Source organism: Poecilia mexicana, unplaced genomic scaffold, assembly GCF_051168715.1.
Source record: "Poecilia mexicana isolate PSO_F unplaced genomic scaffold, ASM5116871v1 scaffold_13, whole genome shotgun sequence".
NCBI lineage: Eukaryota > Metazoa > Chordata > Actinopteri > Cyprinodontiformes > Poeciliidae > Poecilia > Poecilia mexicana.
Genome location: NW_028263382.1, coordinates 10,702,854 through 10,724,357, shown reverse-complemented (window position 1 = coordinate 10,724,357; position 21,504 = coordinate 10,702,854). Strand labels below are relative to the sequence as shown.

The 21,504-nt window shown below is 38.0% G+C and overlaps 5 protein-coding genes across 6 annotated transcripts; 3 read left to right on the top strand and 2 right to left on the bottom strand.

The window, feature by feature from the left end:
* The first annotated feature begins 1,799 nt into the window (after positions 1–1,799).
* c15h3orf52 (chromosome 15 C3orf52 homolog) lies at positions 1,800–7,236 on the top strand. The gene is made up of 7 exons (XM_014981066.2): positions 1,800–2,147; positions 3,387–3,434; positions 4,551–4,610; positions 4,717–4,822; positions 5,018–5,148; positions 6,316–6,386; positions 6,501–7,236. The coding sequence occupies exons 1-7, from the start codon at positions 2,094–2,096 to the stop codon at positions 6,685–6,687; spliced, it is 657 nt and encodes a 218-aa protein (XP_014836552.1). The 5' UTR covers positions 1,800–2,093; the 3' UTR covers positions 6,688–7,236.
* A 148-nt stretch (positions 7,237–7,384) lies between these two features.
* Positions 7,385–12,833, top strand: guca1c (guanylate cyclase activator 1C). The gene is made up of 4 exons (XM_014981077.2): positions 7,385–10,983; positions 11,184–11,333; positions 11,732–11,819; positions 12,632–12,833. The coding sequence occupies exons 1-4, from the start codon at positions 10,789–10,791 to the stop codon at positions 12,766–12,768; spliced, it is 570 nt and encodes a 189-aa protein (XP_014836563.1). The 5' UTR covers positions 7,385–10,788; the 3' UTR covers positions 12,769–12,833.
* Positions 12,834–14,869: 2,036 nt separating this feature from the next.
* On the top strand, positions 14,870–15,422 carry thrsp (thyroid hormone responsive). Its single transcript, XM_014981087.2, has one exon. It carries the CDS (start codon positions 14,933–14,935, stop codon positions 15,335–15,337), a length of 405 nt encoding a protein of 134 aa, XP_014836573.1. The 5' UTR covers positions 14,870–14,932; the 3' UTR covers positions 15,338–15,422.
* Positions 15,423–16,267: 845 nt separating this feature from the next.
* On the bottom strand, positions 16,268–17,515 carry ndufc2 (NADH:ubiquinone oxidoreductase subunit C2). The gene is made up of 3 exons (XM_014981095.2): positions 17,256–17,515; positions 16,747–16,890; positions 16,268–16,452 (listed from the first exon to the last, which is right to left on the bottom strand). Exons 1-3 carry the CDS (start codon positions 17,392–17,394, stop codon positions 16,403–16,405), a joined length of 333 nt encoding a protein of 110 aa, XP_014836581.2. The 5' UTR covers positions 17,395–17,515; the 3' UTR covers positions 16,268–16,402.
* A 560-nt stretch (positions 17,516–18,075) lies between these two features.
* On the bottom strand, positions 18,076–21,329 carry LOC106914304 (tubulin beta-4 chain-like). Of its 2 annotated transcripts, XM_088011652.1 has the most exons (7): positions 20,865–21,327; positions 20,582–20,690; positions 20,090–20,200; positions 19,286–19,530; positions 18,865–19,187; positions 18,426–18,770; positions 18,076–18,354 (listed from the first exon to the last, which is right to left on the bottom strand). In XM_088011652.1, the coding sequence occupies exons 1-7, from the start codon at positions 20,919–20,921 to the stop codon at positions 18,216–18,218; spliced, it is 1,329 nt and encodes a 442-aa protein (XP_087867778.1). In that variant the 5' UTR covers positions 20,922–21,327; the 3' UTR covers positions 18,076–18,215. The 2 variants fall into 2 exon arrangements, with proteins under 2 accessions (XP_087867778.1, XP_087867779.1); XM_088011653.1 differs by lacking the exon at positions 20,582–20,690 and having other exon boundaries at positions 20,865–21,329.
* Positions 21,330–21,504: the final 175 nt, after the last annotated feature.

The window sequence follows — 21,504 nt, the reverse complement described above, 5'->3', positions numbered from 1 at the left end:
TTATTTCTAACCTAAATAAGATTTGGTAATGTCACGTGAGATTAAGTCATACATTTCTCCTGCATTTCACGTAGTTAGGTACATATTTGTAAATTCCTAAGCAGACAACTGGATAATGTAAGATGATTTTCTTTAAAACTTAAAGTGCTGATTTTCATGAGTATTTTCTTCATAGAGTGAGTAACCAGCGACTTGTTTTGTGAAGATGATAGAGTTCATATCTTGTGTTGTTATTCCTGGAATCTGCTGAAGTCTTTCTTCCAGTTTGAGGTTACTGTCTCAAGGTTTCACATGAACTGTGAAGCTACTTCCAAGTATGACCTTACTCAACTTTTCTAGTTCTGATTTTAAGCTGTGTTTTCTTTTCAAGAGTTCAAGTTCCTTCTTAGTGTTTCTGTGGTGTCAGTTGCATCATTTGTCATTCTGCTGTCTTCTGTCTTTTTTTTTTTTTTAAGCAATAGAAGGTTTCACCATAACAAACTTGTCTGTTTGGATGTTAGCTCTCACTGTGACTTTAACTGTGGGACTCCAGCTCCTACTTGGCATGTTTCTACATGTTTGTACAATTGCAGACAGTTTCTCACTGTGTCATGTTCTGGTCTGTCTTTGCACAAACTGCCCTGGATGTCCTGTCTATCTACAAATCTGTTTGATAAAGTAGGGTACAGATATCTAAAATCCTGTAAAAGTATGTTGTCTATGTTGGTATTTATTAGATTTATTTGATACAGAAAACTACATAATTCTGTTCTTTCAAAGCATGTTCCTGAATAACTAAACAGCCAAATGTTTTGTAGATTGTGTACAAATATTCATGATAAACCAGCCAGACGGCTTCCTGCAACAGGGTGCTCTTCACTGTACATGTATTTAGCCAATATATTCCTACATATTTTTAATTTCTAAACTCAATACCATAACCAATTCCACACTCACATTTCCTTAGTGATGGGTCCAGTTTTTGCAAAACAAAAAAAGTATTGGCATACATTACAGCACGCTTTTTAATGGTTTTATGTGTATTATATGTTATAACCATAACATATGAGACTGGCGACAGTCACACACAAACAAAAACTGATTAAGGCATAGAGACAGGGTGAAATGAGGAGAAGATAAAAGCAGAATTCATGCTGGAATCTTTTCTATATTCTGTGTCACCCTTAAGGTGTGCTGAGTGGGGCCCAGTGCTGGACAGTGAATGTGACTCTGTATCTATCCAGTTTGTATGACTTGTAACATTTCATTTCAACTGGAATTCAGAAGTACTTTATTGATCAAAAAGGGAAATTAAATTTGATCATTTTGGCATCTCAAAGTAATGACTGAGGAGTTTTGGTCAGGTCACAGAACTGGTAAACACAGCTGGGTGTTGCATAGAAGGGGAAAAGCGTGCAGCACAACAAAGGTGAGGTACCTTCTGCTGGACAACTGTCTAATCAGCATTTCTTCTTTTGTGTACATCATATTTTTGTGCTACATGCCATTTTTATTCATCTGTGATATTTTAGTTTGTTGAGAAAGTAAACTTAAAGTTTTGTTAAGCTGTAAAACATAATTATCAAAATTAGCAGAAATGCTTGAATTAGTTTAACATTTTGTACTGGATTACTGAAATAAATTAATTTACAAATAATTTAAAATTATTTAGACGCATGTGTAGAGACAGTAGTTCGTATTTCCGACCCGACTTTCAAAAAACACCGGAGTTGTGTCATTGTATTCGTGTTGATTGATGAAGAGGCTTCCGTACCGCCTCCCAAGATCATCGGCCCATTCAGGAAAAGTCGCCCGACAACAATTCGGACGAAACTGAAACGATTCACCTGACAGACAGTACGAGAAGGGAGGACCTGGGAAAGAAGTCACTTTACCCCCAACCCCGATGAAAAGCTGCCCTCAGCTTCGTACTGAACATAAAAAATTGTCTTTTGTTGACGGTCGGCGAGAACTTCTTTTTTTTTTTCTTCTTTTCTTTTTACTTTTTGAACCGGGACTGATACGTTTACGGTCCCACGGAGAGAACGTATTTGTTCTTAGTTGACACCGTTTAACAGGCGCTTCCGGGTCTGCTGGGAGGCTAAAACCACGGAATGAAAACTGAGAACATTGTGTTGGAAGAAATTAAGACAAATTTGGACCAAAAGGTACGTTAGTAAAATAATAGGTATTTCAAATTACTATCCGTTTTAGTTCTCCTGTCTATAAGCCTCTCTGACAAGAAAAGTATTTTAATTATCTAATTACTATAATAAATGTTCTAATTATAAAATTATTTCTCTAGCAGAAATATTTACTTGACTAATCAACTTTAGGCTCATGTCAGGCAAGTTGACAGGTGGGGGCGTGTGATCCCCAATCCTGATCACTTCCACTCAGTCTAGTTTCTTACGTCACAGAGATGCAGTATTTAGTTAGTTGTTGTGTCTTTTATAGGAGACGGAGGTCAGATAAATTTTCCCAAAGAGTTGTATGATAAAATATTGCATTGAAAGAACATTAAAAGAGTTTTCAAATTGTACAAATATTATTTCTGTGGGTTTAGATATAAGAACATTTGAAAAACTGAATGGGACAATTTTAAAGCTGTAACAACAAATCACGCAATGTCTGGATTTTAAATGGGGTATTTTAAATATGGTTTTGAAATGTTCAGCACAAATGTTTGATTTGATGAATAAAAATTGGCTTATTGACTTATTCTAGCCTTTTAGGCACCAAAAAGCCATGCAGAATCTGATGTTTGTAAGCATAAACCTCAAACGAAAAAACACATGGGCTTGTATTCTGTTTTACATTAAACTTTAGAGCGGAATACAAATTTGGATCTTGCTTGCATTTTCCATAAATCAAAATGGTTGATTTATAGCCTTTTTGTAGTATAGCAATATGCTTAGTTTAAAAAAAATGAACAAACATAAAATTTGGTTCAGTTAAGAAAATCCCACTGATCATTTTTGTTAAATCAAATAGAGTTTTATAGGACCACTTCTGAAACAAGCCCTCACTAGGTGGTTAACAAGAATGTGCAAAATATATATTCTGAAGCACTTGAAACTCCGAGCGCTTCTGCAAACTCACTAATAGGAACATATTTACTCAATATCACTCTCAGAGCCCATTCTCTTGTGATCACAGGATTATAAAACCCCTGAACATCTGTCCTAGTTTTTGATTTTGGTGTGCTGCCAATTTTGGCCACTCATTTTGATGTGTGATTATTAGCAGTCACACCACCTGGACGTCTGTTTGAAACTGTTTCGGAAGCCACCCTTCTTCTTGGGAGCTGACATTTTCCTGACACAACCATAATTTACAATGACAAAAAGACAGCAATGGAAACAACTATTTTGTGTTAATAATCAATATTTTTTGTAAACTCTTAGGATGGTCAAGATAGTGAGGCCAGTGTGAATAAAGCTTTGCTTCTACAGGTGAGTTTTTGTCACTGTTTGTCTGTTGTTTTTCTTCTACATTACCTTATTTTTAATAGTTTGCAACAATTTCATAAGAATAACATTAGCAGATAAATACAATGAAGTTTATAGGAAATCCATTTACTTTAGTCATTTTAAGATATTGAGCAGAAAAAACAACTTAAGTTTCAATCTATAGTTAGCAATCTGTTGTAGATATTCAGATGCTAGCTATGCAAACCATCGGTAGGTAGGGATAGATCAAATGATACGCTTGCAAAAACTGCAGCTTTTCTGCAAGTGAAAGAACTGCAGTGTGATACTACATACAATATAGTGGTTTAGACAAAAGATCACACACTTTTGCAGTTGGAAAATAAAAAATTTACTAAGGCTATACATTTTTTATTCTTACTTCAAGTGTAAGAAACCACACATACCAAAGATAGAACTAATGTTAAAACAAAATGGAAACGTTTGCAATGCTTTGCTAAAACTAAAAGCTGGTTAAACTGAACTGCTATAACCTGGATTACCAAACGGGTAATATTTGGGGGAAAAGATGATAATCAAATTAAATTAATACACATTTAAAACATAATATGGAAAGATAACTGAGACACAAGTATAATATAAATAAATATGGCTTTCTAAGTCTGATTATAATGATATTTGTCAAGTGTGAATATTGACATTAGCTAAAATTTGTTTACGCTATCTACTTAGCACATACAATGCTAAGGCTATCTTTGGTGAGCAAACCTTTATCATGAGCTAAACTCATCATCACAAACCAAAATTACAGGAAAACCTAATGTATAAATAATAGGTTATAGCGTCCTTGCCTGTTTGTAGTGACTTTATGGCCAATTATTTGGTCAAAATGTGAATGTTCAGCAATGCTAGCCAGTAACAAATGCTAACTGCTTAACAGGTGAAAGGTTAAAATCATGAAGAGTGATCAAACATTCTCTAACATCAACACAACTCCAGTTTGTAAGCAAACCTAAATCCCACTTAGAACAGCTTCTTAATCTGTTAGTGTTAACTTTATGACTGAATCTGCTTTAAATGTGAGTGATGTTGATCTATTAGCTAAAAAAGAGACATTTAAACCACTTTTCCTTTTGTCAGAGCAATAATGGGGGGGACACAGGCATGAAATCAAAGCATAAGAACAGGACAAGTCCACAGGTAGGATCATAACGTTGCTCCTCATTAGCTTTTTCTTCTTAATGTTTGCTTTAAGTAACAGTGAACCCCCATTTTAACAGATGTTATTTGTTTTTTGTACTTTCAGAATTGTTTAAGCTGCAGAGGACAGAAATGCAAAATACTGATTGCTGCCATCATTGTCATTCTCCTTATAGCAGTTGCAATTGTCATCTCTGTGTTTGTGTGCTGCGGTATGAAGTCTAAGCTTACTGTTTGTTGCAAAAACACAATTTCTTTAAAAGCTAAAGATATTGTGATATTTATCTAGGTCGCATACATACACGCTCAACTTTTAGTTTGGTTTACTTGTTGACTATTTGTAATTATTTTTCAGTAACTCACAGTGTTTCAGCTTTACGTGTCTAACACTGTTTTTCTTTAAGCAGCAAACAATGTCGATGAGGATGAAATTTTTGACCGAAAAACCTTTCACCTACAACAGACATTTAATGGGAGCTTCCAGATGCAAACTCCATTTTCAAATGAAACCCAAGGTCTCAATGACGTTCAGAGAAAGGTTGGTGATATTATCATAAATTTTATTTCCAAGCCAAACATGGTACCCAAGACACAGATAAACAACAAGATGGCTGCTGCTTTATCTATGTATCTGCCTCTCTTATGCCCTTTTTTTTCTCTACTTCTTTGGTAAAAAAAAAATAAATAAAAATGATGGGATCATTACAGGTTTTTACTAGAAACTAAATAGAAAACAAAGCAAAGTAAAAAAAAAAAAGTATCTTTCTTTATTATGATAAACACAATACTGTCTTTCATTTGTATCATCTTATGAGAGTGGAGCAGCCCACACCACCAGGGGTCCCCCAAGACCACCAGACTAGCACGATAAACAAACTAAATGCTATTGCAAATGGAGAAACTATTTTTATGTTATTTTTATAGTTGCTGCACAATAGCTTGATATCTTCCTGCTGCTGGCTGCTGCCACTGCTGGGGAAATATAATAAATCAAACGTGTTAACTTGTTTACTATAAATGTAGTGTTTATCAGCTGATGTTACTTTCAAACAATTCAAATAATATGGCACACTTAAATAGCACTCTGCATTTCAACATCCAATTTTATTTTAGTTTGCTACTTATGTAAGGTTAAAGTCAACTGTCATAATAACACTGGTATGATGTAGACTAATTACAAATGATGCTATTAATAGTGGGTACATTATGATAAAGAATCTGGTGTTGACATGTAGGTATGCGGACCCTAAAGATAATCTGCTTAGGGCCCCAAAAAGGCTTGTGCTGGCCCTGCAGACGAAGCTCCTGTCTCTGTGTCTGCAGAGCTCTTTTCTTCATCTTCTCCTGACTGTCACAGCTCCTGTCCCTCCCTTCCGGAGAATGCGGCTACACTCCAATTAAACTTCCTTATATGGTCTTAACCTTAAGTCCTCGAGAGGTGCAGTCTAAAAGCTCTTTTCTGATCTGCTTTGAAAAACAACCAAAACCATTTATGTTTAATTCTTTCAAGAAATGTTTGGGGTTTTTTGTTGTATTGCAGACACAGTATTTTATTGTGTTTTGCAGTACTTTTAAATAATCCAAAAGTATTGCAGAAATAAAGCACAGCTGTCATTTTTATAAAGAATGTCTAGGTTGCACTGGGCTGGCTTTCCAACTAACACTACATTGTTTCTTTTTGCATGTTTCTACCTGCCCCACCCAGCTGACCGAGCTCTATGAATCCTCCCATGCTCTGGGTCGTTTCTTCTCAAACGCGGAGACATTTGGCCTCGGGTAAACACACAAGTGCAATAACCACTCAGTGGTTATTGCACTATAGTCTTCCCTGTGTTGCATGGCATGTTATGCTTTGTGCTGAAGTTAACCAGTGCTTCCCTCTGCCTGCAGGAGTGAGTCTGCTGTCGTGCAATACCAGCTGGAATTTATCTTTCCAGAAGAGGAGCTTAGAAACTCCATTCTTAGCAGAGAGACAGTGTACAATGTGTTCAGGCAGTTCATCTATGATCAGAATGAAGAAGAATCTGGGACTATGTTCATTGTCCCAAGTTCCTTGGAAATGCACACCATGCATTAATCAGATCTTGAAAAATGAGCTCTTGTAAAACCACTGAAACCGGATTTCCAGGATGTGATTTATTTTTTAACGTAGTGGCCTAGAGACAGTTGACTTGTCAGCTGTTGTTCACCACACAAACTGAGCCACTGCCCATGTGAATGCTCTCACACGACCAGATAGCATAAACCACATGGTTGTTATACATTTATGATTTTTATGTACTGTAATGTTGATTTTCTTGTGTATTGCCATTGTTTTTAAGCTCCAAAGGTCTTTGTTAAAACCTCAGATGTCGTATATTGATGTAGCGGAAATGATGAAGTGGGTACACACACTCCTTTGCATACACGTTCAGTTTCCAAGCAGACATCATTTGCAAACTGTAACTGGACTTGCCTTGAAACATTTGCCTAAAGTGGAACAAACACTAAAATAACCAGGTGCAGAGAGACAAAGAGCTATTTTATTTGCCAAATGATGAACTTATTGACCCAAGTGTGACTTATGATGTTCTTTTATTCATGTGTGCTTTGTGACAAATATTAAATATTTCAGCTGTTTTATTAATTCAGGGTTTTTTTATTTTTTTTACAGCATTTTAGTATTTTTTATGAACAACAGAGGGGGTAGGTGTGCCTCACCAGCGGTGTGTGTGTTTTTACCTTTCAGTAACTAGATATCGTTCTCTGAATGAGGTTGTAGAGAAGGTTATTCCAGTTTATGATTGAACTTGTAAATGTTTAACGCCTTGAGCAAACACAGCAGTCTCAGTTAATCAGTTTGTAACCCTATCCTCATGCTTCATCTCAGAGGGTCACGTTTTAGAAGTGGAACCATTTGGTTGAAGATCATTCCAGGATAAGATCTTGTGGGTTTAGGAGATTTTAAAAGCACAGTATCCTTTAATAATCCCCCTGTAGACTGTACCACAGATTTTTGCCTTACAATAAAATATGCCATTTATGAGAATTTTAAAGCAATCTGCTGCAATTTTTGCAGTCGTCATTATAAAATAAGATTAGTAGAAGAGGGGAAAATGTAGGTTTCTTGGAATTTTCGAAGCTGAAGCAATATCAACTAAATATGGAACCAATCTAATCCAGCATTGTAAGGCAAAGTCTAACCCTCACCCCGGAGGGAGCAATCCACCAATTTTTGAGACGCTCCCAGAAGGAGCTGGAGGATGTTGTTGTGAATAGTGTTTTCCGAGTCTCCATCCTGCCTCTGTGATCCCATCTCAGATATGTGGAAGGTCCGGCTTTTTTTGATCCTCCATTTTTCAGACACCGTACCTGTTTTTGCAGCTGCTTCTTAACAGAACCACTCCCAGAATCTTTTGTAAGGAGCGGCCAAATGGTGCTCCTTACAAAAGGAGCAACATTGTAGCAAGAGACCAAAACTGAAAGCTAAAACAGGTTCAACACCTACACAAATACACAATGGGCCAAAATCAGACAAAGTTGATAAGCAGCCTTGATATTAATGTGAAAGATTTTTATTATACTTATTTGTTATGTGTACATTGGCTCCGCACACAATACAAACAGGTCTATTCTTCAGCTTTGTGGACAGATATTGTATTCCTCACCTGTCTAGAAAGCTTCTGTTTGTCAGGGTCGGTAGTTTTCTGTGTTTATTTTTGAGTAGTTTCCATGTTTATTTGTTATCCTGTTTCCCTGTGAGTCTCTGTCTGCGTTTCCCCGTTGATTGTTCCCAGGTGTGTCTCGTTCCCTTGTTTACCCCCCTTTGTATTTAAACCCACCTGTAGTCTTTGTCTCTCGTTGGGGCCTCGTCTAACGTCTGTTTCTGTCCCCTATGCTGCCAGTGATTTTGGATTTTGAGTTGTTCTTCTGGTTCTTCATTAAATCATAATTTTCATCATGACTACCTGGGTTCACCGGAGTCTCCCTCACCACTCACAACTACACATCATGACACTGTTTACCTTTCATTTGGCTGCTTTTCACAAGGATGATGTAACTGGAACGTGGAGGTATGTAGTTTTAGTGCTGGATGTTCTGTTCACCAGCACGCCAACTCCAGTAGACCTTTGAGCGAAATATATTTTTGATGTATACCGTATGTGTTTTAACAATCATTTTAAGCCCACACAAAATGTATAACGGGAGTTAAAATACCCCTAGCTCCCATATGTTTTGACCTAAATATTCAGGTATCATCTGAGATTTGCTGTGTAACAGAGTGGTTGGCTTTCAAAGAGAGGCACTATTAAAGAAAAAAAAAATAGAGAGTATATTTGTGTACACCTTAAATAATATTGCAACTCATTCTTTTTCTCTTAAATTCATCCATAAAAACATTATTCTATGACTGTCAGGCTCTGAGATGACTATTAGAGCAAGAGGCCATTGTTCCCCCTGAAATTCCCCAAGTGGCGCCATTGCTGCCAAAAAGAAATGACGTCTCTTTTAAAACAGAAAGTTATGCAATAGCTCATTTGGAGCGTTCTTGCATATATTAAAATGTCTGGGTGATAAGGCAATAGTAGTGCTATTTGAAGAAATATAGTTGCTATTCACCAATTTAATGAACTATTATTCTCCGTATTAATCAGAGGTGCCCAAATCCCTGCCTAGCACGCTACCATCCTGCAACTTGTAGACACATCCACTCTCCAGCACACCTGAATGAAATGAGTGGCTCCGTACCAGGCCTTTGCAGAGCTAAAAATATGCTGATTAGAAAACTAAGAGATGCATCTAAGTTGCAGGACCGTAGCCTTGAACTTGGGCACCCCATTCCTTTTCTTGACAAAGCCGACAAATAGACATTGAAAACAAGGAGAGATCTCCGAGCAGGTTCTCCAAATGGTGAGTTGGTAAAAATATTCTACCATGCAAAAGATGTGGTGGCATTTTTCCACAAAACTCAAATATCTGTCAGAGTTCCCTCGCCTCATTTTCTCCTGGTCACCTTGAATTATTGACATGAATGCATCTAATTCTTTGGCAGCGGTGCAAGATCAACATTGACTCTGGCTGTCAAACCTATTTTGAGAATTGTCAGCCACCCAAAGCCAGATTTACTCAGCTGAGCTCCCTGAGCTTTCATAGCCTTATTACAAACAGCAGAGGTTCATCTGAAAGCTGCCATGAATACTTCAACACTGGATTCAGGAGTCTTCAATTCTTATCCACCTGGGACCCTAAAACTGATGAAGAGCCTGAGCAAGGGCCCATGTTTGTCTGTGTCATTTTATAATAAACTAGAGTTATAAATGTATAAAATGTGCATTACTTCTGGGCATTTAATACAAATAACATGTGGCTTCTTTACTTCCTGTTTTTATATTTGTATATGTTTGAATACAAACATGTTTAATAATGCCACTGCCATTAACAAATGGTCTTATTTTGCATATCACACTGAACTTTTAACTCCGTAAATGGATTTTTGCTTACAGCATGTGTGCATTTCTGACTGAAATACATTTTTATGTTTTTTAACTACATGTCAGTCATGAGATATGAATTTGGAAAAATAAAATGTCTAATCGGAAAATTTCACGATCCCTGTAGGGCTTATGACACCTATGTTGATATAGTTTTGTTACTTATTGCAACCTCATCCTCTTAATGTTAATGTTTTTTCATTCAATGCTGTTCAAAAGTATCTGTAACCTTTGGACTTCTTGAATTTTTGCCATATTACAGCAACAGACCTCATGCATAACTGTGAGGAACTGCATTTGTTGCTGTTTCTTCTTTCAAAAATATCCAGATTGTTAACCAGATTTTTGTCTGGACTTTGACTAGACCAATAAGACACTGAATCTTGCTGCCAAGCATGGAGGAAGGTTCTCTCACTCTCTCTCTCTCCTTCTCTCTTTCCCTCTCTCCCACAATTCAATTAGGTTACACCAGATAATGACATTTATTTCCGCTTTTGTTTTTAACCTAATGTCCTGAGGTTCTTGGAAGCCTCAGCGCTTATCCAATTAAAGCGTTATCTCTCCTTTGGGCTTAAAGATTAAGCGTAAACTCTGCGGTGGGTTTCAGACAAAAATCACAGGTGCCATCTTCTCTGTGCATTGGTTTCACCGCCACTTCTCTGCAGGATCTGTGACCAAAACAAAAATCACAATCCTAAAAAGGAGTGATGGGCTCCTACAGCTCAAACCTGGATGATATCTTGGAGGAGGACATGCATCACTGGTACACAAAGTTCATGAGGGAATCGCCATCAGGACTAATCACTCTGTTTGAGCTGAAGACAATGCTCGACATGAACGGCATGACAGAAGAGGCCAACGGTTATGTGGACCAGGTGTTCTATACCTTTGATATGGACGGGGTAAGAAAAGACATTTCTGCTTAACTACCTTTAATGACTTAATCTGAGCAACATTTACAGCCTAAATGATAGATAAAATAGACTTCTGTTTCAACAATGTGCAAAAGAATTTGATTCTAAATTTTAGGATCTTGCCTAAAGAAAACATGAATGTGCAGCACATGAACAGATGCTTATGTTGTCTTTGCTTTTCTCTCCAGGATGGCTATTTAGACTTTGTGGAATACATCGCAGCTATAAGTTTATTGCTGAAGGGAGAAGTAAATCAGAAATTAAAATGGTACTTCAAGCTTTTTGATCAAGATGGAAATGGGAAAATTGACAAGGATGAGCTGGAAACTATATTTAAGGTAAGGCTTGCTCTTTAAGGATATTTAGCAATCATATTCTAACGCATGCAGAGCATGGCCTCTGGAATCCTTAAAGCTATTACCAGATCCTGAAATGGACATGACATCTAATCTGAGAATCTCTTACATAATCAGAGGGCTAAATATGGCATTACCTAACAGAGCAGACAGGACAAATTCTTGTACATTTAATCATTAATTCAATATTTATTTATTGTGAAATGTACTTTCATTTAAAGTGCATTTTAGGCTAAAAGGACATAAATCCATTATTTAACTTATTAGAGTTCATAGTTGGTTTTTTGTTTTGTTTTTTCTTCGATTCAGATGTCACTGTTTTAAACTAAACTGATGATGTACTGCAAACTTTAAAAGCTGCCGTAAATTCTCCTTAACAGGCTATTCAAGATATCACCAGAAGTTACGAGATACCTCCAGAGACAATTGTGACTCTTATATACGAGAAAATTGATGTCAAAGGAGAAGGTAACACATTACAGTAATTACACCGCTTGAGCTTGTCTTAGTGGGATTATAGGTGATGGAGCAAAACAAAGTAATGTATAGCCAACAAGTGGACAAAGTTTTTTTTGTTTTTTGAACATCTATAAAGGGAAATTTTTATCTAATCTTATTTGTAAGCAGTTTCTGAAATGGAGTAAGGTCTGGACTGTGTTTGGGTCATTCAAAGACAAAAATATGTGTTGGTATACCAGTGGTGTCCAAACTTTAAAATCTGCAAATTAAACTAAAATGTGGACCAGGTGTACTGCATTGTGATTTTGCTTTTTAGATTCTTAACAATAATCTAATATTAAACAAATATTTAATATTCTGATGAAACAAGAAAGCAATATAATTTTTCTGAATATGTCGATTTATGCTAAGAGAGAACTTCTTCTTTTAGAGTTTTGTTTTAGTCTATTCTCAGCCACAAGGCTGAGAAATGGGTCATTCTTTCTGCTGCTTGCTGCATTTGGTTTCAATAATTGGTTCCCCAAAGTCTGATTTAAGGCTGTAGTTGTTGTTAAATTAAACATGGTTTATGAAAGTAAGATATTTTTAAGTGCCTAATGGTTAGCATTTTAAAAAGATAAAAAATTTTCCAGGGAAAACCATGTCCACCTGCCTACGGAAAAGGGGTAATGTATAGATCAGCTGCACTCTTTTTAGAAGATGTCACTCTAACCAAAAGTGGCTTAAAGTTTCTGAAATGAAAGTGAACCTAATTATTTCTAACTACACAGTACCCATACATATGTAAGACGGACTTCTCATTTCTATTTTCATTTCCTCAGGTGAGCTGACGCTGGAAGAGTTCATCAGCGGAGCGAGGGAGCATCCTGACATCATGGACATGCTCACAAGAATGATGGATCTCACACAAGTCTTGGAAATCATAGTCAAAGGTCAAAGGAGGAACGCCGTGAACTGAGATGTGATTCCACAAGCTGGATTTTTGCTGAGTTATGCATTGTAAATAAAAAATAAAAAAAAGACTGTCCTTGAAGGATTTGGACTTAATCTCTGCCAGCAACAAACTAAGTGGCTGAAATGTCACTTTTAACTCGGACTGTGCTTGCAGAGCTTTATTTACGGTTTTGATTAGGGATTAAAACATTTTTTGCAAAAGATTTTACTTGCTGACTGTTGGGGAAACTTTGAGTCATGGTTCCAAGTTGTGCAAATTATGGAGTAAATTCTATGCATTTTTAACTAGTCAGTTCAAAGCAAACATCTTGAGATCAAACTGAATTCTGAACGGTTGCGCTGAATTCATTACATTTTTCTGTTGGTTGTTGAAGTTAAAAAATACAAACAGTACCTAGAGGTGCAGCAAGCATAAAAGTTTTCTGTATGTACATGTTATATCATGGATGTTACAATATGTTGCCACTATTAATGAAAGTGATGCCTTTATGAATAGAACAGTGTTTGTTTTAAAATTTGTTTCACTTTTTGAAAGACTTATTTATCAAAATCATTGTCAAAGATGAAATCCACACGTGGAAGACATTTATTTAAACCTGCAAAGGCTACAATGACTGAGTGTCTTATTTTATTTTATTTTGGTTTACAGTATTGCTACATGTAATTGTAACTATGAAACAAAACATTAAAAATAGGCAAAATTTTAAATAGAAATATAGATGTTATTCTGTCTACAAGGTGCATAGTATTTATAGCTATATGAATGCAGTTTAATGATTTATAAAGTGAAAGTATGAGGAGAGATTATTGGAGGCATTGGTAAATGCCTCCTTTTCCTACCAGCTACTCCTTCAAAGAAACCCGTTTTGAAAAAATGTTTTACTTTTTAAAATGAATCATAATTTTCATAATAAAAAAACGTTCAGCGTATAACAGTCCAGTCAGATAAGGGTAATATAGCTCACTGCCCTGTTGTTGGGCAGTGAGCTGTGTTAGCCAAATCCTGAGGAAGAAAAAGGAAAGTGTTTCTGGTCCAAATGACCTACTTAAATTTACATGTAAACGTCTATAAAACAAACTTCCCCTAGGCTGCTGCAATATTTTACAATTCACATCCCTCTTCTGTTCAGACAGTTACTCTGACTGGAAATGCTTTTGATTTTCTGTTTTCATGGCCTCCAGCCACCATTTTCTGTGTAAACACACTGGCTTTTCTGTAAATAATCAATGCATGTGTGATTATGGTTATTGAATAGCATTCACGTAAACCGCTGGGACATTTAATACATTGTTTTCAGATGTATAAGTTTGTGTAGTTTTGATCTCAGACTAGCCGCTTGGCTTCAGCTTCTGGTATCAATTTATCTGTATTTATATTTAATGAAAATGCCGTGAAGAGTTATGAACTGCGGGTTATTTTTAATACTTTGGAAGATACTGACAATAGCCTTTCAAACAACCACGCTTCGAAAAATCCCGAACTATCCCTTTAAGATCTTATGCCAAAGAGCTCAAGGCTTCCCTCTAGTGACCACTGTCAAGTATTACAAAACATTTTTATTTTTTGGTGAAGGTAACCGATTATCGTGTTAAACATTTCATGATAAATTGTCAGTCGTCTGTCAGTATTTAGAGCAGATCTTCATAACAACATGGTTGCAGTGTGTGAACATTTAAACAGTACAATGTTTTAAATCACCCTTCATATCTTAAACTGTCTGCAGACCTAAAAACACTTGTCTTCTGGCAGACCTTGACGTGTCCTGGATTTGCCTCTTATATTTTAAGTTTAGTTTTACCCCTTATTACTAAAGTTACATTTGTTTGGAAATTTGGGTTGATGTAAACTCATTAGCCCATGCCCCTGAGGTCATTCAGACATCATGCCTGTCTGTCATGGTTAATGATTCCACAGAGGAACATTTTGGTGCTTGCAGTTTAAAACACAAAACTATATCAGGCTGTGTGTTTTGTAAAGTAAACAAAGATAAGGTTTGACTTCAAATAGCACCCATATTGTTGCCTAAATATATCGGATGATGCACTGATCAACCCACCTTCGCTCATCGTTTAAAACGCAGTTTTTTCCCCTGCAGCTTTGCACTACGTAAATCTACCTGCCGTCTGCCACCATTGCTCAGGAACAGCCATCCACATCCACCTGAATCATGCAGTCTGCTGAAGCCAAATTCAACAGAAACAGCTTGTCTCTGACCCTGAAGCGATACAGCTCAGCTGTCAGCGACATGGAGAAGACCATCCTCCTGCCAAGCCTGCTGCGAGACGTCCCCTCTGACTGCGAAGCAGCGGATGAGACCTGCAGAGATCTCTATGCCAACTACTTGATGCTGAAGGCCATTCGAAACACAGTGGAGAGCAGCCTGGTTCCCCTGGACGATCACAAGGCCAAAAACGCCACATTCACCAAGACCCCGGAACCTTTCCTGGAGGCTGATCCTGAAGCATTATTTCTCTTCCATCTGAGAGGACTGTTTTCTGTGATGAGCGACCTCACAAAGGAGACTCTGAGCCTCACTGACAAATACTTGGACATAATTGGATTGGCAAATTAACGTCAAAACATTGTTTGCAGACATTGACCTTCAGGGTTTTATTGTAAATGTGATGTGGATGTGAAATAAATGTACTTGAGCAAAACTGTCAACTTGTGTTTCATATGCTGGTAGCGAGTAGCTAATTTGCACAGAGTAACACGATATTTTTTGGAATTAGTAAGGCAGCCATTAATTAGTGATTAGCTTTTTGAATCTTTGAATGTATCCAAGCTAAAAGCTTCCACTTTGTTTCCATATCCAGACATATTTCCACTTTTGTTAAACAGCAGGGATGTTTTTGAGGCATAGGGAATGGCAATAATTTTCTAATCTCTTAATTTACTGTCGATTTTAAAACTATAATCTCTAACATGGAAAGATATGCAGTACATCTTCGTCTCATCATAGTTTGTTTCATTTGATTGTAGAATTAAAACTAGAGCTGCATCATTCAGACAGTTATTCATTCTTAGTTCTTAAGCATTTAACATGTAAAAAAAAATTGTCAAATTTTTAAGTATTTACTTGTTGGTCACCCATACAGGTCGATCAAATTTGGCAAGTTTAATGTTAGGCCGAATGATTGGTGCAGCTCCACATAAAATAGTTGTGTATTATAAACTTTAGAAATACGAAATGGCACAAAATCTGAGCCGGCAGGTTAAACCTCCTTTAAAAACTAGAAGATGGTCTTACTGTAATCAGTAAAAGCTCAACTGATTACAGCCACAATAATAAATGAACTAGGAGTCATTAAAGAAATTTATGACTTGTAAATAAAGACAAAAAAACGTGTCAATTTCTGAATACTATCCATCCATCCATTATCATACATCCTTATCCCTAGTGGGTGTTTGGGAGGAGTGTTGGTGCCCATCTCCAGCTCTCAACGGGCAAGAGGCGGTGCATCGCAGGGCTTTCTGAATACTACATTAGGACAAGTACACATTTTAGTAGTTTTCGTTTTATTTACATCTCTATAGTTCATACAATACATGGCAGATTTCACAAACAGGCTGCCTAATAGAAAACTGTCTGTCCTCTTTTTTCTTCTGTTTTTCTCCCTGGCGCCCACTGAGACTTTTAGCGCACTGGATGGAACGGCTCGACAATCTCTGCTAAGGTCTTTTTTTCTGGTGAGATGAAAGAAACGGAGACAAAACATTAGAACAAAAATACGGGCACCCATGGTTTAAACTAACAATCAGAATTATAACTTCTAAATGTCTAGTATTTGAGAGACGTTTTAATTATATTTTTAAAACATGCTGTAATTCTTAATGGTAACAAATTGATGACTGCTGTGTTTAGGCACAACCGAATCGACACAAGTGAACATGCCATAGATACATCAGTGACATTTTAAAACACGTTTTCTAAGCAAACACTGATGAAGGGACTAAAATGTGAAAAACAAAACTACTAACCTTTAGTTTCAAATCTTTCAGGGAAGAGTTTAACATACTCATTCATGTCTCGGTCCAGCCTGGCATAGGTGTAGTTTTCATATTTTGTAAGATGATAACCGATGAACCAGCCAAGAGTTGCCAAAAGGAACTGCCGATGAACGCCTGAAAAATAAATTAGGATGCAACTACCTTCAGTGTGTTCCCTGTTGTCTCTCAGAACGACAATTTTGTAGATTTCATGTTATAATGTGACCATTTCAATAATCTTTAAAATGCCTAATTAAAAAGAAAAACAAACCAAAAGGCAATGGCTCGAGAAAACTCGAAATAAACTGCAAGGCAGGCAAACTGACTTGGAGTCATGGACATCACAACACCTTTTACACAGAAAATATGCACCAATAAAACAAAAGAAGACAGTAACAGTCTAAAACCCGAAATACATAACTATGTTGATTTTACAATTTAAGCAAAATGCGGTCTGATCGACTTTCTCAGCAGATCAAAACAGAAACAACAATGCTAACCTGACTTCAGAGGCGGCCTATGGTTCATAGCGTTATGGAGCATCGCGCTGAACCAGCCCATACCGGACAGCCACAGCGAGTTCCTGTTAACGATTCCGGGAGGAGGGAGAGCCTTTCCGTCCTCTGGAACAATCCCCATGACGAAAATGTTTAATGTACTTTATGTAGGTTTGTCGTGAGCTTTCGCCTGGGTAGTTTTAGCTATCACCTCTCTGTGGTAAGTCAAGGACGGGCGTGCAAGCGAATGAAGTGTCCGGGTACAACAAATGAGGACGGTTTAGGTTCCACTAGAGATGGGTTCAGTTATGCGAGATGCAAAGTGAGTACAGCATTACGACGGAGGCCACGCTACGAAAAAAGTAAAAAATAAAAATAAAAACAAAATAAATTTACGAGAGTGAAGTCGAAATAATACGAGAATAAGGTTGTAGTATTACGACAATAAAGCCATATTATCATGACTTTATTCTAATACTACGGTATACTCATCTTATTTTGACTTTATTTTCATGACTTTATTCTCATGAAAAATCTCCAGTTTGATCATTAAGGGGTAGTGTCTTACAAATAATTTAGAATTTATTTTATTTATCTTGAGATGTTTAAATTTCACCTCATAAAGGATATTTAAACACTCTCAGTAATTCTGCTTTCAATAAAAACGTTTCCTAGAATAGATATAATTTACAGGTTAATATTATAATATAAAAAGTCAACCTGTAAAACTGTGATATTAAATGCTATGTGGTTAAACATTTGGGTACATCTAACTTTTGTGCTGATGCACCTAAGAAAAAACAATAGTCACTAGTACAAAAAATTGTTCCAGCATTGTCTTTGCATTTATTTCTCATATTCCCTCCAGATTTCTGAGGCCCCCCACAGAACCTTTTGGAGGCCCCCCAGTTGGCTGCAGACCCCTCATTAAAAAACACTGGCTCAGACGTGAAGAAGACTATTTTAGTCTTCTTCATCCTCCTCATACACTCCATCGTCATCTACAGTGGCGTCTTGGTACTGCTGATATTCCGACACCAGGTCATTCATGTTGCTCTCTGCCTCGGTGAACTCCATCTCGTCCATACCCTCACCGGTGTACCTGTGACATGAAAGCATCAGAATCTACACAGTGCACCAACACACCACTGTGGCTCACTGAGTCTTGCTCACCAGTGAAGGAAAGCCTTGCGACGGAACATGGCGGAGAACTGCTCCGAAATGCGCTTGAAGAGCTCTTGAATGGCTGTGCTGTTTCCGATGAACGTGGAGGACATCTTGAGTCCACGCGGTGGGATGTCGCAGACGGCTGTCTTTACATTGTTTGGAATCCACTCTACAAAGTAGCTGCTATTCTTGTTCTGCACGTTCAGCATCTGCTCGTCCACCTCCTTCATGGACATGCGGCCTCGGAAGATGGCGGCGACTGTGAGGTAACGGCCGTGGCGCGGATCACAAGCTGCCATCATATTCTTGGCATCGAACATCTGCCGGGTGAGTTCAGGAACTGTCAGGGCCCTTGGAAAAGACAGACATCCAGTAAGAAGAATTTTTTGAGAAAAAGTGGGGCTTTATTATTAAATAAGGGTGGGTTGAGGGGCAGCATCTTTACCTGTACTGCTGGCTGCCTCGGCTTGTCAGAGGGGCAAAGCCTGGCATGAAGAAGTGCAGTCTGGGGAACGGCACCATGTTGACAGCCAGTTTCCTCAAGTCGGCGTTCAGCTGACCAGGGAAGCGCAGACAGGTGGTTACACCACTCATAGTGGCCGAGACCAGGTGGTTCAGATCACCGTAGGTAGGGGTGGTAATCTTTAACGTACGGAAGCAGATGTCATACAGCGCCTCATTGTCAATGCAGAAGGTCTCATCAGTGTTCTCAACCAGCTGATGGACAGAGAGGGTGGCATTATAGGGCTCCACCACAGTGTCTGACACCTGCCATGGGGAGAGAGGAATACCTAGTTTAAAATTTGAAGGAAGCAGCTATGAGGCAAAGCATCATATCTGAACACAAGTGAATGCGGGATATAAACCTTAGGTGATGGCACAACACTGAAAGTGTTCATGATGCGGTCTGGGTACTCCTCCCGAATCTTGCTGATGAGGAGTGTGCCCATGCCAGAGCCAGTGCCTCCTCCCAGGGAGTGGGTGAGCTGGAAGCCCTGCATGCAGTCGCATCCCTCTGCCTCTTTTCTCGTCACATCCAGGACAGTGTCCACCAGCTCAGCTCCTTCCGTGTAGTGGCCTTTAGCCCAGTTGTTACCAGCGCCACTCTGGCCTGTTGGAGATCAAAATATTGTATAAAAAAATATAAAAGTCAACTTTTTTTATTTCGAGTCTGGAATTCAAGTTCAAGACTCCATTGGGGGGATGATATTGCCATGACTAGTTGTCATCATAGTTGATAATTTAATTAAATATCTTTTCACCCAAGATTTCTGAACTTGAACAAAATCAGGTGGTTTTCTTTCAAACATCTGTAGGTTTAGAGAAGCCCTTAGGTGCAGTCTGCTGTCGGTTGATTGATGTCACACCTGCACATGTTAACGTACAGCAGGGGTCACCAACTCCAGTCCTCAAGGGCTACCATCCTGCAACTTTTAGATTCACCTCTGCTCCAAAATGTCTGAATTTTGGAGCAATAGGCTGGAAATGAGCATTTTATTTGATCCAGGTGTGTTTGAGCAGAGACACATCTAAAAGTTACAGGACTGGAGTTGGTGAAAACCTGTACCTGACGTACAGGTTTTAGAATGGCAACATGAGCCATACCTTTTTATATGGTCAATTAAATGTTTTAAACTAAAACAAAATAATGCTTCCAGTAATAGACATACCAAAAACAAAATTGTCAGGTCTAAACACCTGTCCATAAGGACCAGACCTCACAGCGTCCATAGTGCCTGGTTCCAAGTCGACCAACACTGCACGAGGGACATATTTTCCACCTAGTAGAGAGAGGGAAGAGGATATAAAAATATGCAGACACAGTAACATCCTTGCCTGCTTGACAAAGTAAAATTGGACAAAAAGATAAAAAATGATTTGTGGAAAACAATATGAAATTTATATCAATGTGCAAGATGTGGATAAAAAACAGTTTGCAGCACATCAGTTGTAGTCATAATTTGTTTTTAGCAATTATAAAACAAAAAACTGTAGCAACTGGTAGCTTGGACTTTTGTGCATCATTGGAACAGATGCTTAGTAACCATTAAATTAAATTCAAATTAGGCAATGCAACGGCCTTCTAGTGGATTTTAACGGTACGATAGTGCTTTCTTGAGATATTAAATAACTTCCCATGGGAAGTAAAATATGAATAAAACCTAATGCTTCGTTGAAATAAACGCATATCCGGTCCAGCTGCAGGTCGCTGTCTCCGTTGTATAGCCCGGTTTGGTCGATGCCATGTTCATCACTTATTACCTCCCAGAACTACAACCAAAGAGAGAGGAAAAATTATTAAACTAAGGGGCAGAGCAGTAGCGTATACTGATTACATTTGAACTATTACGTTCATTATTATTTTTTTCGGCCTCAAAATAATCTAACTTCTGAGTCGGTGTCCTCGTGAATTTAGGCCTCCATTTTACAAATATATTTTCTTACCTTTGATCCAATTTGGTTCCCGCATTGGCCAGCTTGAAGATGAACAATTTCCCTCATTATTATGAAAGGCTTTCCAATTGTTCAAGGCAATGTTTTTCTTTTTTTTTTAACGAGCAGTTATGCCTGCTGCTCCATTTTAGTGGGGGTCGGGGAAGAAAGATGCTCCACGTTGACCGTGGAAAGCCAAAGGACTATGCACGCGATCAGACAATGAGCCATTCGTAAACGGCCTTTGATTGGTCGGTTCAATTTTGATTAGCGTGAACGTCGTGCACTACCTTAGTAACCAAAAACAGTTCCAGTACCAGTTTTGTAGACAAACATGGTTCCCCAGACGTTGAGTACAAGTCTGTTAAATGCAGGTCTTGTGCGCAATTCTGTTCCCCTGTGAAAATCTGTTTCCCCTTTCTTTGGCGCACTGCAGCCGGAGAGGCGGATCCGACCATTTTCACGGCCTGGTGGAACAGGGAGAATTTCCTCCAGGATGCACATTTGTGCATGATAACCTGACTTTGCTTCACTGATGAAATGACCAAATTAGGTCATTTGGCACATTAAGACAATGTGACTCCATGATGTGGCACTGAATATGAATGTAATGAGTTTTATTCCCATGGCTTTTTTTGTTCTCTGGGAAATC

Coding starts and splice junctions, on each gene's coding strand:
- LOC106914304 (XM_088011652.1), bottom strand. CDS start 20,921: ATGAGGGAAATTGTTCATCTTCAAGCTGGCCAATGCGGGAACCAAATT. Junction 20,201..20,581: donor TTATTTCAACGAAGCATTAG/GTTTTATTCATA, acceptor TCTCTCTACTAG/GTGGAAAATATGTCCCTCGT. Junction 18,355..18,425: donor CGCAAGGCTTTCCTTCACTG/GTGAGCAAGACT, acceptor TTCATGTCACAG/GTACACCGGTGAGGGTATGG.
- ndufc2 (XM_014981095.2), bottom strand. CDS start 17,394: ATGGGGATTGTTCCAGAGGACGGAAAGGCTCTCCCTCCTCCCGGAATC. Junction 16,891..17,255: donor TAGGCCGCCTCTGAAGTCAG/GTTAGCATTGTT, acceptor TTTATTTTTCAG/GCGTTCATCGGCAGTTCCTT. Junction 16,453..16,746: donor TGAAAGATTTGAAACTAAAG/GTTAGTAGTTTT, acceptor TCATCTCACCAG/AAAAAAAGACCTTAGCAGAG.
- thrsp (XM_014981087.2), top strand. CDS start 14,933: ATGCAGTCTGCTGAAGCCAAATTCAACAGAAACAGCTTGTCTCTGACC.
- guca1c (XM_014981077.2), top strand. CDS start 10,789: ATGGGCTCCTACAGCTCAAACCTGGATGATATCTTGGAGGAGGACATG. Junction 10,984..11,183: donor ATACCTTTGATATGGACGGG/GTAAGAAAAGAC, acceptor TTTTCTCTCCAG/GATGGCTATTTAGACTTTGT. Junction 11,334..11,731: donor AGCTGGAAACTATATTTAAG/GTAAGGCTTGCT, acceptor TCTCCTTAACAG/GCTATTCAAGATATCACCAG.
- c15h3orf52 (XM_014981066.2), top strand. CDS start 2,094: ATGAAAACTGAGAACATTGTGTTGGAAGAAATTAAGACAAATTTGGAC. Junction 4,611..4,716: donor AGAACAGGACAAGTCCACAG/GTAGGATCATAA, acceptor TTGTACTTTCAG/AATTGTTTAAGCTGCAGAGG. Junction 4,823..5,017: donor CTCTGTGTTTGTGTGCTGCG/GTATGAAGTCTA, acceptor TTCTTTAAGCAG/CAAACAATGTCGATGAGGAT.